At 38.5% G+C, this 16753-nt stretch overlaps 1 protein-coding gene across 9 annotated transcripts in view; it reads left to right on the top strand.

Moving 5' to 3' along the window:
• The window catches only part of TATDN1 (TatD DNase domain containing 1), a 48008-nt gene that overhangs the window by 14811 nt on the left and 16444 nt on the right, over positions 1 to 16753 (top strand). For 2 of the 9 annotated variants that reach the window (XM_008001498.3, XM_008001499.3), the window contains exons 2-8: positions 1209 to 1274; positions 2021 to 2070; positions 5062 to 5125; positions 7574 to 7717; positions 7817 to 7859; positions 14966 to 15051; positions 15140 to 15180. In XM_008001498.3, coding sequence (XP_007999689.1) covers positions 1209 to 1274; positions 2021 to 2070; positions 5062 to 5125; positions 7574 to 7717; positions 7817 to 7859; positions 14966 to 15051; positions 15140 to 15180 — 494 coding nt within the window. Of the gene's footprint in view, positions 1 to 1208; positions 1275 to 2020; positions 2071 to 5061; positions 5202 to 7573; positions 7718 to 7816; positions 7860 to 7886; positions 13901 to 14965; positions 15052 to 15139; positions 15181 to 16753 lie in introns of those variants that run through there. The other 7 variants (XM_038000166.2, XM_073018343.1, XM_008001502.3 and 4 more) reach the window with 7 other exon arrangements.

Below are 16753 nucleotides of genomic sequence, written 5' to 3'. Positions count from 1 at the left end.
TTCTCTAAACTCCCATTCACTTTCAAGGTGTGTCTTATTGGTGGAGCAGATATTCCTGGGGATCAGCTTGGCAGAAATTAAAATGAGAACATACCAAGAAGCTGAAACTTCGCAGAAATTATGTAGGGAGTCTGTTGGTAATCAGCTGCCTACCACCACCGCACATTTTGAGATTCTCCTCCTGCTAAAAGCTAAATGATATGTATTTTCAATAACGGGGGCATTTTTCTTCTTGCCTGTGATCAATCACAGTTTGGCTTCATATCTTGTTATTCCCCATGTTCCCTTATATTCTGCAGCAGGACAGAGCTTCCTGTTGCATCCAATATTTTAAAAACAAGTGTCTGTACCATAGCTGAGTCTGGCATCTTCTGACCCCTCCCTTCCTTACACTGTCTTTCCTCAGTATCGGCAGGAGATTGGTTCCAGGACCTCCTGCAGATACCAAAACCCTCGGATGTTCAAGTCCCTTACATAAAATGGCATGGTGTTTGCCTATAACCTATGCATATCCTCATGTATGCTTTAAATCATGTCTAGATTACTTAAAATACCTAATTTGAGGTAAATGCTATGTAAATGGTTTTTATACCTTGCTGTACTTTTATTTATATATTCCTTATTGTTGTATTTTTATTTTTATTTTCTAATATTTTCAATTGACCTGTGGTTGGCTGAATCTGCAGCTCCAGATCCCAGAGATACGGAGGGTCAATTGTTCTCTCCAGCAGCCGGAACAGCCTGTAGCTCTTTACAAACACTGTGCTTTTTCCCATCCTGAAGGCTTTGCTCCCACTGCTTCCTCTGTCTGCAGTTACCTCTGTTCCACTGGATAATAGCCACTCATCCTTTAAGATGCAGTTCAATGATTACTTCTTTCTGGAAGCCTCTTCTGAGCCAGCCACCAGACTAGGTTGGGTGTTCCCCTTCTGTGTCCCATAATACCAGTGTTTACTTCTAATATTTCATAATTGTGTGATAATGGATCTGCCTTACCAATTCTGCAGTGAGTTTCTTGAAAGCAGGAATTATATCCTATTCATCTTTGTATCCCATGTTTCTAGCACAGTAGTTGACAAGTGGTAGGCACTTGGATATTGTTTGAGTAGATGAGTGTGTGAACAAAAAGTTTAGTAACAGAAGCTTTTTATTTAAGTAGAAGTTTCAACTAGACTCAGTAATTAATCAGTGATTTTTGCTTTCTACAGATATTGGTATCAACTTGACTGACCCTATGTTCAGAGGAATTTATAGGGGGGTTCAAAAGCATCAAGGTAAGTATTTCCTTTATTAAGGCGAATAGTTTCTCTATGAAGACAAATTTTCTGCCTCAGGAGATCTTGAAAAGCATAATCCAAGCTGGGCCTTGTGACTCACACCTGTAATCCCACCACTTTGGGAGTCTGAGGCGGGAAGATTGCCCGAGCACAGGAGTTCAAGACCAGCCTGGGCAACATAATCCACTCTTAAAGTTGAAATAATAAAGAACTCATGGCTGGGCGCGGTGGCTCACGCCTGTAATCCCAACACTTTGGGAGGCCGAAGCAAGCAGATCACCTGAGGTCAGGAGTTCGAGACCAGCCTGGCCAACATGGTGAAACCCCATCTCTACTAAAAATACAAAAAAAATTAGCTAGGCGTGCTGGCAAGCACCTGTAATCCCAGCTACGTGGGAGGCTGAGGCACGAGAATCACTTGAACCCGGCCGGAAGAGGTTGTAGTGAGCCGAGACTGCACCGTTGCACTCCAGCCTGGGCAACAAGAACGAAACTCCGTCTCAAAAAAAAAAAAAGAGAGAGAACTCCCTATGCGTTTTGGATAAAACTGTAAACAAAGTGAAACACATTTATCGATAAACCATGATCATGAACATTTATAATGAAGTTTAATTAAGGTCTTTTTACCTATAGAAGTTTATAATTTCGAATATAAAACTTAAAATCGCCATTTGCACAAAAGCTAAAAAAAAGTCAAATTTTTGTCTGCCAGGTTTTCTTAATGCAGAGTGTATCTTTTACAGATGACTTACAGGATGTAATAGGGAGAGCTGTCGAGATTGGTGTTAAAAAGGTAACATCTGTTTTGTTATTCTTGAGAATTTTAAATTTATTTTTTAACTAAATTTTAGTTAAAAATTTTGCAGAGTAGAAGGGAACAAGCCAATGCCACACTTGGAGTACAAATTGTCTACTTGTGATATTAGAAAGTTAATTGAAACAAAATATGCAAATATTCTGTTCATAGCAATTTAAGTTACACAAATCTCATATATAGTTCTTATATATGATAAATGGCAAAACCTCTTTGAAAAAAATTTTTTAAACCTATGTGAATTACCAGGCTTCTAAAGAGGCAACTTTTAATCAATTTTATAATATAATTTAGCATTTGTCAGAATTAAGCAATAATCAAAAATACACCAAGTGTAGCTATTTATAGTTTGGGTATACCACTTCAAATAATGGAGATAATACTTTAATTTTTACAGTAATAAAATGTCTCCGGTTTTTTAGAGAGTTCTAGTAAGCAAATGAATAGATATTTCTTTAAATTAGCTTTAAAACAGAGAGCTAGCCCACACCTACACGTAAGAAATAAGGTTAAATTCCATAGTATGCTGTCAGGACACTTGATAGCTACTGCCTCCAAGTTGAATAACATGTTTTGGAAAGTGACACTGCTGACTAAATGAGTTTTGCAGTCTCCAACTCCAAACTTGTATTTGTTATTATTCACAAATAATATGAAAAGATACAAGTTACATTAATTTCTCATTATGGAGTCATTCTGCTTGGTAAATCACTTTAAACACTGGTTTTCTGAAGACTCCAAAATACTAAGCTCTTAAATTTTCATGTGTTAGCCATGAGTAATTTAATCTTAATGTTTATTCACACACATGCACACACACAACACACACACACTTAGGAATGACAGAACTGAAGTGATTTTTACTTGGACATGGTTCCAAACTGAAATTTAATTCAATACCTTGCATTTATGTTATAGTAGTTAAAAGCATAGTTAGGGCATAACAAACCTGGTGTGCAGCCCCTGCTTCATTTTTTGTAGCTTTATAACCTGGGGTCTTTTATCTCACTAGACTTCAGTTTTCTCATCTGTAAAATGAGAATGATAATAGTACTTAATTAATAGAGTTGTTATGAAGGCTAAATAAAATATTGAACGTAAAGCATTTGGTATTATACCTGGCATAAACAACCTACGTCATGTGTATGCTGGAAGCTGCCACCATCAGATGATCATTATCATTATCCTATACACCGGGAGAGGAGATGATGCGCTCGTGTCTTGCCCTTTTTTCAACTATTTAGAAAAGTTACACATAAAATAAAAAGTAGACTTGGTTAGTATTTTACATAATTTAAATACTGGATGTAGGTATCTGTTCTAGTATTAAAGTTTTAGGTATGTTAGCAAAAAGAAAGTTTTCCCACTATTTTTATTAATGCCTTTTTTTTTTTTTTTTTTTTTCTTTTTTCTGGAGGCAGAGTCTTGTTCTGTTGCCCAGGCTGGAGTGCAGTGGCACGATCTTGGCTCACTGCAACCTCTGCCTCCCAGGTTCATGTGATTCTCCTGCCTCGGCCTCCCAAGTAGCTGGGACTTCAGGGGCCCGCCACCACGCCTGGCTAATTTTTGTATTTTTAGTAGAGACAGGGTTTTGCCATATTGGCCAGGATGATCTTGAACTCCTGACTGCAGGTGATCCGCCCGCCTCAGCATCCCAAAGTGCTGGGATTATAGGCATGAGCCACTGCGCCCTGCCTTATATCTTATGTTTTACAGATAGTCAAGGATTTAATTATGGCTATATGTTTCCTGAACGGATACTCAATACCTAATCATATTAAAGATTTAAATAGCTATATGAAAACATCTATTTATCATTTGCAGGTCTACCTTTGTTTTGTGTTTTCTCCCTAAGTTGTACCTGGAATGAGTTCATCATTTTAGTGAGACTCTTGAAGTATGAAAAAATATACGTCATTGTGCTTGAATCATGTGCTTAGAAGAATGTGCCCCTTACGCAGCACTGCTTCAGTGCTGTCACTATCAACACAAAGCTCTTTAGTGACACTTTCATTTTAACAGGAAAGATGGCAGTCTAATTACTGGGTGGATCCTAATGGGTCTATGTAGAAGTATGCTTATTTGCCAAAAGCCATATGTTTTCCTACAGAGAATTCATCAGCATGCATTAACTCACTGATTCTCAAACCTTTTGCTCTCCAGTCCCCTTCACATTCTTTATTATTGAGTACCTCCAAAGAGCTTTTGTTTGTGTGAGTCTTACCTACTGTATATACTATATTAAAAATTAAAAAATTTTGAATATTCCTTTTAAAATAACAAGAAACTGCTGAATAACATAAATAGCATATTTTTATGAAAAACAAGTGTATTCCAGAACAAAAAAATTAACAACATGAGTACAGTTGTTTTTTCAAATCTCTAATGACTGTGTTACTAGAAGCCTGCTGAATTTTCATATCTTTTTCTGTAGTCAGTCTGGTGGTATCACACATCGTGTAGCTTCTTGTATACGTTGTGGACACTTGCAGTAGAGTGAGAGTGAAAAAGACAGAAAGTGTCTTATTATTATTAGGAAAATAGTTTTGAGTTCACATACCTACTGGGAGTTACCAGACTACACTTGGAGAAGTATCGAATCAATCAACACTAGTGAATCACTGATTAATTATTCACGCTTTCATAATACCTGATCTCTGTCCTCAAGGAACTTGTTGTCTAATAGGAAAGGTAGACATGTAAATACATTTTAACATTTTAACAGAGTCTAGTGATGAATTCTACACCTCTACACATACACACACATACATACATACATACATCCCTGAGGTGTAGTCAGATACCACTCTGCATAGGAGGTAATCTCCCAGCTGAATTTTAAACAGGGTAGGTGTGTGACAGTCACAGAGGAGAGCAGTCTGGAATAAGGAAGTGGTAGGAAGGCATGTTTAGGAAACTGTTATTGCTGCCCTATTAAAGTCAGCTTATTTTATTTTCTTTCTATTTCAGTTTATGATTACAGGTGGAAATCTACAAGACAGTAAAGATGCACTGCATTTGGCACAAACAAATGGTATCCTCATATTTCTTTTACCAAAAAAAATATGAATTAAGTAATTTTGAAGAAGTCTTTCTGAAAACTGCTTCAGGTACAATACAATGGATCATGACTGTGGAAACAACAGGGAAATAGACTGATTTCAGTGGGACATGATTAAGATGACAAAATTCAAAGTACTCATTGGTATATCAGCTGTTTATAAAACCGTTTCATAGTACTCAGTGAAGATTATTTTAAGATTTCAGCTAATGAGAATAAAGTTCTCCAGGTACACAGTTTAACCTCAGGTGTTTTTGATGTGGAATTCATGTATGTGTTTTAACGTGTTTAAGATATGAGTTGCTAGCTGGGCACGGTGGCTCACGCCTGTAATCTCAGCACTTTGGGAGGCTGAGGCAGGCAGATCAGGAGATTGAGACCATCCTGGCTAACACAGTGAAACCCCGTCTCTACTAAAAAATACAAAAAATTAGCCGGGCATAGTGGTGGGCGCCTGTAGTCCCAGCTACTCGGCTGAGGTGGGAGAATGGCGTGAACCCGGGAGGCGGAGCTTGCAGTAAGCGGAGATAGTGCCACTGCACTCCAGCCTGGACAATAGAGCAAGACTCCGTCTCAAAACAAGCAAGCAAAAAAAACCCCAAAAAACAAAAAGATACGAGTTGCTTTTTATTTATTCTTTTTTAACTTAAACTGTGAAGGATTATTTTATTAAATTTTTACTAGATGGACCAGATACTGTGCAAGGTACCAAGAATGCAAATAATAATGCTGTATAACATATGCTTGCTTCATGTTCATACATTTTGCATTTATTTAAAATCTTGAAAGTTTTAGGATTGATTATTAAAGGAATCTTAGTTACATAAAACCTCATTTATCTGGCATTCATGAATTTAACTTTTTTTTGCATACCTGATGTGCTAGACACTGAGGAATTAAACATTCTACATAATTTTTAAATGTTGTATTTTAAAATACTGATGTGTTTATGAAAACTTACTAAAAGCTATATTTTTATGGAAATCTCTCTAAAATCCATACTTCTCTTTTAGGATCCATTCACACTTTTTCTTTTTTTGAAAAAGAGTCTTGCTCTGTCGCCCAGGCTGCAGTGCAATGGCATGATCTCCGCTCACTGCAACCTCTGCCTCCTGGGTACAAGTGATTCTCCTGCCTCGGCGTCCTGAGTAGCTGGGATTATAGGTGCGTGCCACCATGCCTGGCTAATTTTTGCATCTTTAATAGAGACAGGGTTTCACCATGTTGGTCAGGCTGGTCTTCAACTCCTGACCTCGTGATCTGCCTGGCTTGGCCTCCCAAAGTGCTGGGATTACAGGCCTGAGCCACCTCACCCGGCCCATTGACACTTTTTCTTAGTGATTAAAGATAGAATCTCTCCCAGGGAGTTTTCGAGATATATAGGAACATTTTATCCTTACTTTTTATCCCCAAACACCTATGCTTTTTAAAGTTCTCCCACCTCCATTATCAGCCCTCTTCCACTCCTCTCCATGTAACTTGTGTTCTTATAGCCTTAAAAGTGCTGCTTCCTTTGTTTCTAAACATCTGCATGAGAGCCTGAGGAAGGCTTGATACCTTTCCCATGGTTCAAACTCAGCTAAGCCATTCAAAAAGTGTTTTTGACTTCTCATTTGTATTCTATACAAGTCAGACTGTCAGAGTGTCCTCCAAATAGGTGAACCTCATTTTTTTATTAGAAAAACAAATTCCCCTTTCCGCCTCTTTTACCTCCACTATTAACCTTTTTAAGGGAATACATTTTTATACTATATTAAATACATGAATCAATAATGGAGGAATTGGTGTTCAACAAAAATATATGAATCAAGATAGTCACATGAATGGTGAATATAAAAGATAAATCATCGCTAGTCATGGTGGCTCAGGCCTATAATCCCAGCACTTTGGGAGGCCTAGGCAGGTGGGTCGCTTGAGCTCAGGACTTCAAGCCCAGCCTAGGCAGTGTAGCAAAACCCTGTCTCTACAAAAAAAAACTTAAAAATTGGCCAAGTGTGGTGGCATGTATATGTTGTCCCAGTTACTTGGGAGGCTGAAGTGGGAGGATCACTTGAGCCCAGGAGGTCAAGGCTACAGTGAGCCATGATGGCACCACTGCACTCCAGCGTGGGTGACACAGTGGGAGCCTGTCTCAAAAACAAAAAATTTTCACTTTGCATTCTACAGCCCTAAGTGCCAAACTTTAGAAAAAGCTGAATTATTTTATTAATACATTAAAGCAATTTTCATATTCGTATCCTACTTTGTTTTGGTATTCTAAAAATTGTCATATGATTAACATAATGCAGTTCTTATAAGGTGAATAATCTATTACCATTGTTGAAAACCAGTTGAAATTACTCGATATCCTCTAAATATCATAATAAATATAAATATGAGAAAATACTTTGAAAATAATCCTAAGACATTATTTTGTGTTAGATATGTTTTTCAGTACAGTTGGATGTCATCCTACAAGATGTGGTGAATTTGAAAAGAATAACCCTGATCTTTACTTAAAGGAGTTGCTCAATCTTGCTGAAAACAATAAAGGGAAAGTTGTGGCAATAGGAGAATGTGGACTCGGTGAGTGCCAGCCTCGCCTCTTAGAATGACTTTGTTTGAAAATAAATAATTTTTTTCTGTATAAGTTAGGAGTAATTCTTCTTCTTTATCTTTTTAAAGATTTTGACCGACTACAGTTTTGTCCCAAAGATACTCAACTCAAGTAAGGAAATTCGTTGGCTTTACAAATTATTGTAAAATCATGAGTGATTTTAAAGTAGCTTTTATCAGTTGAGAATATAGTTGGATTAAGCATCAGGATATTTTTGTTTTTCCCTCCGTATATGAAACGTTAAGTGAAACAAATTCCATGCATACTTGCATGTAATTCATAAGGGGCGGAAGCACGTAGTTCCCTGGTCGATTAACCATTTAATTTTATTTTAATGGTAGAAATTAGGGATGAGTTTTACATGATAGACACTTTACATTTTTTGTTTGCTTATTTAACACATGCATTCCTACATGAACAGTTCCAGTGGAATGAATTAAATTATTTTGGGGAATGTGATTTGTTTCGTTTTTTTGAGACAGAGTCTCTCTCTGTTGCCCAGGCTGGAGTGCAGTGGTGTGATCTTGGCTTACTGCAACCTCCACCTCCTGGGTTCAAATGAGTCTCGTGCCTCAGCCTCCCGAGTATCTGGGATTACAGGCACATGCCACCATGCCTGGCTAATTTTTATATTTTTAGTAAAGATTGGGTTTCACCACGTTGGTCAGGCTGGTCTCAGACTCCTGACCTCAAATGATCCACCCGCCTCATCCTCCCAAATTGGAAGATATGATTTAAAAACAAAGGATATTAAAAGTGTATTACAAGCTAGGCACAGCAGACTGCACCTGTAGTTGCAGCTGTTTTGAGAAGCAGAGGCAGGAGAATTGCTTGAGCTCAGGAGTTCCAGACCAGTCTGAGCAACATAAGGAGACTCCACCTCTAAAAAAAAAAAAAATCAGCAACAAAAAACCAACAAAAGTATTATAAGATCAATCACCAAAGCTAGAAAAGCATAGTTTACTCTTGCTGGGCATTGAATATTGTTAGTTTGGAACTGTGAGATTCCTTTAATAGGAGCCATGTTGAATGGTGGCTTCTGAGAAAACTCCAAAGCTCACAACCCTGCAGGACTTCCTGTAACCCATTGCCTGGAGCTAAATTTGGAGCTCCTGTCATCATACTGGTGAATGAGTGTTAAAGACTGAAAAGAAAATTTAGGTCGTAGTCTGAATTTAAAACGTAAGCATTTTGTCGAATTTCAAAAACATCTTAATTATGAAGATGATAAAACATTAGACTGAGCTTCTAAAGGGGGTTAATTTAGTTATTCATCCATTCAACAAATATTTATGGAGCACTGTGTGCCAGCCACTGCCAAGAACTGAGAGTATGCAGAAATCTGAATAAGGTAGAATATCTGTCCCTAGAGACCTTTAAGAATAAACAGTCCTCTGTCCTCCTTAGTTTCTTATACACAGAGAATTAGGATCAGATTCTCTCTTAAGATACCATCCAGCTGTATCATAATATTTAATAATTAATAATTTTGTCATATGGTGATATGATCATATGATTAAGCCAGTGACTTGATGGCCTAAAGGGATTTTTTTAAATTACGCATGCCAAAAGTGTACTTCCTCCCCCTTCCCTCCCTGCTCCCCACAAATGGGATTCTGATATGTCCCCCCTGGTTGAAAATCACTGTGGGGAGGAGTAGATCTACTAGTGGAGTCTGTCATACCCTAGACCTCAAGCTCCAGAGTTCTGGAGTGTGAAGATCTATAACCAAGTAGAAAAGGATGGGTTAGAGTAATGCTCTGTGGACACGTACTGTCTCTTTTAGGTCGCCCATTTGTACATCCCTTTTAGAACTGCTTAGTTTGTGGCATATTATTTGCTGTGTCTTTCAGGGACATTCATGTGGTTAGTAGCAGGGTTACTAAAGCCCTATACCTCTGTCAAATATTATGTAGGCCAGCTCACTTAACCTTAAAGGTTCTCATGTTCACACTGAAATAGAAGAACAGTTGTCTTTAATAGTTCTTCAGGTTAAGCCCACAGTTCATATTCCTCAACTTTAATGTCTGGTTTTTGTCAGGATAAGCCTTGTAAGTCTAATAGACTATGTGTTATGACAAGCAAGGGCAATGGCAGAGTCCCCAAGTTTTTTTGCCTATATGACTTTTCATCCAAAATGAGTTAGAACTGATTCTAAAATGCAACCTGAATACTTTAAACTCAGTTTTGGGGTTAATTGAAAACATTGACAGTATCAGTTTAATTTAACTGTTCTGAAGATTCTTCACGGTCATCAGAGCATGTTCAGAATAGCGTCTGATCTTAGAATATGCATATCACAGCTTGTGCTTGAACTCACTTACCAGGTGTTAATTGCTAATAGACAAGTTCAAACTCCATTCAGTAAATGATTACCAAGTGCCTCCTCAGCATGACACAAAGGAAAATAAGACTTTTTCCTTATGCCACTGTAGACAAGAGAGGACATAAATAATTAAAGTAGGTTGGAAGTGCTGTCACTAAAGTGTGTGAACAGCAGAGGGAAGGACTGACTTTCAGTGACAGCATGTGACACTGGCTTCTTCCAGAATAAATAAGCTAATGACAAAATAAGTAGAAGGAAATTTTGATAAGATGGCGGTGAAGATTTTTTAATCTTTAATGATAAAACATCATATGACTTGGTTAAAAAAGGCCAGGTATGGTGGCTCATGCCTGTAATTCCAGCACTTTGGGAGGCCAAGTTAGGCCGATCACCTGAGATCAGGAATTCAAGACCAGCTTGGCCAACATGGTGAAACCCTGTCTCTACTAAAAACAAAAATTAGCCGGGCGTGGTAGTGAGCACCTGTAATCCCAGCTACTCGGGAGGCTGAGGCAGCAGAATTGCTTGAACTGGGGAGGTGGAGGTTGCAGTGAGCCAAGATTGTGTCATTGGACTCCAGCCTGGGCAACAGCAAGACTCCATCTCAAAAAAAAAAAAAAGACACACTAGTAACAATCACATTTTGATTGTTGTTAAGGAAACAAACACCCACGTTCTCTGCCCCTCACTTCTTTTCCCCTAGCGTGTACTTACAGCATGCAATCTTTTCTGTGTACACAGCACTCCGTTTGTTTCAGCATTAACCACGTTGTACAGAAATGGGTTTTAGGTTATCCCTTCCTCCCCACAACAGACAAGTGTCTTTGAGTTCCTCAGAGGCACACACCAAGGCTTACTCATGGGACAGTTCCATAGCATTTAGCACAGTATCCTCAGCACATGGTAGGTACTTAGTAAATGTCTGTTGAATATTTAATACAAAGGGAAGGTTCTTTTTTATTCCTTTTGAGCAGTGTGGATAAAAAGCCTATAATTCAACTTTCACTATTGGGTTTATTTTTGGAAGACTTCAGATTTTGGTCTGCACTTTTCTACCATCTGGAACAACCGGTGTATGGTTTGGGTGTTTTGTTTTGTTTTTGTTTTTGTTTTTGAGATGTATTCTCACTCTGTCCCCCGGACTGGAGAGCAGGCAGTGCGATCTAAGATCACTGCAACCTCCGCCTCCCGGTTCAAGCGATTCTCCTGCCTCCGCCTCCCAAGTAGCTGGGATTACAGGTGCCCATCACCATGCCCAGCTAATTTTCTTGTGTTTTTTGTAGAGACAGGGTTTCACCATGTTGGCCAGGCTGGTTTCAAACTCCAGATCTCAAGTGATCCACCCGCCTCGGCCTCCCAAAGTACTAGGGTTACAGGTGTAAACCACCACACCTGGCCATGATTTGTTTTTAAGTAAAAATGTAGTCAGGAAAAAGGAGATGTATGAGAAAAGAAAAATAGAAAATTAGGAGGCAAGACAGAAAAATCAATATACAATACATGTGTCTGAAAAATAATGGTAAGTGAAGGCGGCGTATGACATGTTAAAAGGATGAGCTTTGGAATCAGCAGATCTTTTCGTGAGATTTACAGCTGCCCTTGGTGTCACTTCGTCCCTTTGTGCATCCCCTTTAAAATGGGGAGATTGCTGCCTCCCTTTCTTAACATAAGGCACATAAAGCCCATACGGACATGAGTGGTGCATAGTGCGTGCGCAATCATGGCTGTTATACTACTCATGCTAGAAATATTACCACCCTAAAGGAAGATGCTAGCTATTGCTTTTGTTTGGAACTTTTTAAAGGTTTTTTTTGTTTGTTTTTTTTTAATACTTTTTTCTTGTTTTAGTACCTAGACTTTTTCTGGAAAAAGTATTTTTTAAAGACTAAGAAAGAGAAGCAAAGAGTGAAAACAAGGAAAAGGCCTGATGTAGTTATGGAAAGTTTATCCTTTAAGCTATACCCTGTATTTTCAATTTCCTGGCCTTATGCTACACTCCTTTCCTTGTTGCAATTTAGAGCTCTGTTCTCTTGGATAGGAGGAATTTGCTTTGGGCATTTTTCTCGGGGCTTTAAAATGTTAACGCTGTGCAGGTCTTAAAAACTACAAGAAGATTTTAAAACAATCCTTTGGAGGTTTAGGGGACCATAGAGATGAGCAATTGAGGCCACGTTGCCATCAAGCAGCTTACAGAGGAGGGATTACTACCTGTGTTGAGGTATACCCATGAAACTCACTGCGCTTTTTGGATTTGCCTTGATCCTAATTAATAGCAACTGCTCCTCTGAAGCTGAACTTTTCCAGCTCTTGTCCTTAGATAGTTAAACCTCAACTGTAAGAAGCAGTAATACAATCAGAAGCTTCACTAAGATGAGCAAATCTAACTCAAGTGGAAAATGATTTTCATTTATAAACTTTAAAAAAATAATAAATGAGTAAAACAGGCAGAGAAGTCTCTTAATAGACGCCAATTCCTACCCTGTAACTTATGTTGTTATTTCTAGTTACCATGGTGGGTTTTTCTTCTCTAAAGTTGTTTAGATGTTTCTTCTCTAATAGTTGTTTGATGTTTAGTACTAGTTATCCTCAGTTTGTATCATTCGGAATAATTTTTTACTTTTTTATTTTTTTAAATTTATTATTATTTTTTTAACCACATGGCTTCTTTATGATACATAGCTAGCATGAATTCAGGGACCTTTCTTTTCTTGAATTATGTCAAATTCTGTGGGCCCATTGCTTGGGCTTCTGTTATTTTCTTTTTCTTTTTTCTCTGAGACACGGTCTCACTCTGTCATCCAAGCTGGAGTGCAGTGGTGTGATCATGGCTCACCACAGCCTTGACCTCTCAGGCTCAAGCAATCCCCCGACCTCAGCCTCCCAAGAACTGGGACTACAGGCACATGCCACCACACCTGGCTAATTCTTGTATTTTTTGTAGAGATGGGGTTTCACCATGTTGCCCAGGTTAGTCTTGAAGTCCTGAGATCAAGCAATCCGCCCCCCTTAGCCTCCCAAAGTGCTGGGATTACAGGCGTGGACCACGCATCCAGCTGGCCTGTTAGTTTCATAAACTGTACTTTTGCCTACCTTGAGATAGGAAGCTAATTTTCCATCCGACCATTAGATACTGTGAATTTGTAGCTTGGTCATGTGGTTTGGTCCATGAAATTTTGTGTGGAAAAAATAACCAGCATAGTGTAGAGCAGTGCACACAATGAAGAGGACTGCCTGCTGTGTGTAGCCAAAAGCCAAATATATTAGTAAAGTTGACATAATGACTAGAGCACACTTAATTACTGACATTTGGTTTACTTTAGAGGTTATGGAAATAGTGACTGGTTGTATTATTAAAATATCTTTTTGTCCAAGTTGTCATTAATATTTCCTACACTGCAAAATTTCAGCACTTTGTTAATGAAAGGAAAATATTTTTGCTTATTCTAACCCAGCAGAATCTGAAAAGGAGATTTTAAAACCCAAACATTTGGTAATACAGAGATAGACCACCAATTTTAGGAAGACTGTTTCTATTTTTTTTTATTTTTTTAATTTTTTTTTTTTTTTGAGACAGAGTGCTGCTCTGTCACCCAGGCTGGAGTGCAAGTAGTGTGACATCAGCTCACTGCAACCTTTGACCCTGGGTTCAAGCGATTCTTGTGCCTCAGCCCATGGAATAGCTGGGATTACAGACGTGTGCCAACACACTGGCTAATTTTTGTATTTTTAGTAGAGACAAGGTTTCACCATGTTGGCCAGACTGGTCTTGAACTCCTGCCCTCGAGTGATCCACCCACCTTGGCCTCCCAAAGTGCTGGGATTACAGGTATGAGCCACCATGCCCGGCCTGAAGACTGCTTCTTAAGAAGTACATTTCTATTTCTAATTTTAAAATTTAGCATTTTCAAGAGTGCAAAGGGGGTACAATAGTCCTGCACGTGAGGAAATATGATATAGGAAAATATAGCAAAAGAGGCTTAAGTTAAACAGAGAAATTGTTTCCCCAAATTAAAGGACTTAGAAGAGGTAAGCACATCTAAGAAAAGAATAAGCCACCTGTTATCCTGATTCAGTTGAACCTACCATTTGTGAGAACAAGAGGGAGCACTGTGTTGAAGTGAAAAAACAAACAGAATGAACATTCATTATATCCTCTGAATATTGTCATTATACTCCGGGACCAGAAGGAAGCGTCTCGAAAACGTGACAGGTTTTTGCCGTTTAGGCTGGGACTTGGAATGAGAGCACTGAAGTTCTGGTTCCAAGTTGGCCATGCCAGGTATTGTTATGTTGGACAAAGTACGACACCAGCTTTTATCCTTGGGTTATTTTGAGGATCAAATGAGACAAAGGTATGTGGTACTTGAAAAAAGCTTCTTATCAAGTACTCTAAGATATTCAGGGCTACTACTTTATCGTGTAATTTTCTTTTTTTAATAGCATAATTGAGTTATTTGCTGTTTAGCAAATACTTAGATTTGGTTTTTGAGGGAAACCTTGAGGTTCATTTTGCCTAGTGGCAGTAACTTCTTTTATAACAGCACATAAAAAACTGGTTGCAAAATGGAATAGATTAGCATGCAGTATGAAGCTCTGCCGGGCTTCTCGCTTGGTGAGTTGACTTCCACTGATGGTGCTCCCAGTGGCAAGGGGCCAGTAGGTGTTACTTTATGAAAATAATTTTGTAAGCCCAGAAAATGAAGTATTTCTTTCCAAAAATTGTAAGTTATAAAAGCCCTTTGATAAGTCTGATGTGCTTTAAATATTCATGATTATTGTCCTGTAATTTATAGAGAATTAAATACCTTTAACTTAAAAGCTGTTTTGACATCATTACCTTCCTCATGCTAAAATTAAATTTGTAATGAGAATTTTTTTTTGCATTATGCAGATATTTTGAAAAACAATTCGAACTGTCAGAACAAACAAAATTACCAATGTTTCTTCATTGTCGAAACTCACATGCTGAATTTTTGGGTGAGTTAAAACCAAAGTCTCATTTAGAACTTAAGAATTTTGTGGAAATCAAGCTATTTGCTAAAAGTTCTTTGTTTTTAATTTACAGACATAATGAAAAGAAATAGAGATCGCTGTGTTGGGGGAGTGGTAAGTATAAAATAGTCATTTTTAATACAGGTTGAACATCTCTAATCCAAAAATCCAAATACTCCCAAGTACAAAATACTCCAAAATCTGAAACTTTTTAAGCACTGACATGAGATAGTGACACCTTTGCTTTCTGATTATTCATTGTACACAAATTTAGTTTCATGCACAAAATTATTTAAATTATTTACCTTCAGGGTAATATGGTATAAGGTGTATATGAAACATAAATGAATTTCATGTTTAGACTTGAGTCCCTTCCCAAAGATTTCTTTTTATGTATATGCAGATATTCCAAAATCTGAAAAAATCTGAAATACGAAACACTTTTGGTCCCACATACTTGGGATAAGGGATACTTAACATTTATGTGACTCATAAAGCATCTTGGTTATGAAGGATGGCCCCTAATTCAGATGTCAACATTTAAGTTTTTTTAAAAAAGGAAAAAAAAAGAAAAACATGTGAATTACATAGAATTCAATAGAATTAGGAGTTTCTTTTCCCATCCTTTGAAAGACATGTAAATTTACTGTTGAATGTATGGGCCAGATGTGGCATAAACACAAATCAGTTTTAATTATAGTTCCTTTGTTCAAAGTACAAGAATGAGCACAGAATTCTATTCACAAGAAAACTCTGTGATATTTGGTTTTTGGTTTTTTTTTTTTTTTTTTTTTTTTTTTTTTTGGTTATTGAGAAAGGGTCTGGCTTTGTCATCCAGGCTGAAGTGGAGTGGCACAATCTCAGCTCACTGCAACCTCCGCTTCCCCAGGATCAAGCCATCCTCAGCCTTCCCAGTAGCTGGGACTACAGGCATGCGCCACCATGCTCAGCTAATTTTTTTGTATATTTTGTAGAGATGGAGTTTACCATGTTGCCTAGGCTGATCTTGAACTCCTAAAGTCAAGCAATCTGCCCACCTTGGCTTCTCGACGTGTTGGGATTACAGGTGTAAGCCACTGTGCCTGGCCCTTGAATTCACTTCTACGCAATCTCGGCTCATCGCAACCTCTGCCTCCCGAGTTCAAGCGATTCCCCTGCCTCAGCCTCCCAAGTAGCTGGGACTACAGGCTCGCACCACCACACCTGGTTAATTTTTTGCATTTTAGTAGAGACGGGATTTCACCATGTTGGCCAGGATGGTCTCGATCTCCTGACTTTGTGATCTGCCCACCTTGGCCTCCCAAAGTGCTGGGATTACGGTTTATGCTTTTTAAGCAACAGTCTTACCCATTTATAAGAATTTCTTCAGCCTTGTCTCCTTTTTTATTTTTTTTTGAGACAGAGTTTCACTCTTGTTGCCCAGACTGTAGTGATGCGATCGCAGCTCAACGCAACCTCCGTCTCCTGGGTTCAAGTAGTTCTTCTGCCTCGGGCCTCCCGAGTAGTTGGGATTACAGGCATGCGCCACCACACCTGCTAATTTTGTATTTTTAGTAGAGATGGGTTTTCTCCACGTTGGTCAGGCTGGTCTCAAACTCCCAACCTCAGGTGATCCACCGGCCTCAGCCTCCCAAAGTGCTGAGGTTACAGGCGTGAGCCATTGCACCTGGCGCAGCCTTGCCTCTTA

This window comes from Chlorocebus sabaeus, chromosome 8, assembly GCF_047675955.1.
Source record: "Chlorocebus sabaeus isolate Y175 chromosome 8, mChlSab1.0.hap1, whole genome shotgun sequence".
Classification (NCBI taxonomy): domain Eukaryota; kingdom Metazoa; phylum Chordata; class Mammalia; order Primates; family Cercopithecidae; genus Chlorocebus; species Chlorocebus sabaeus.
Note: the sequence above shows the minus strand (reverse complement) of the source record. Positions and strands in the feature narration are given on the sequence as shown.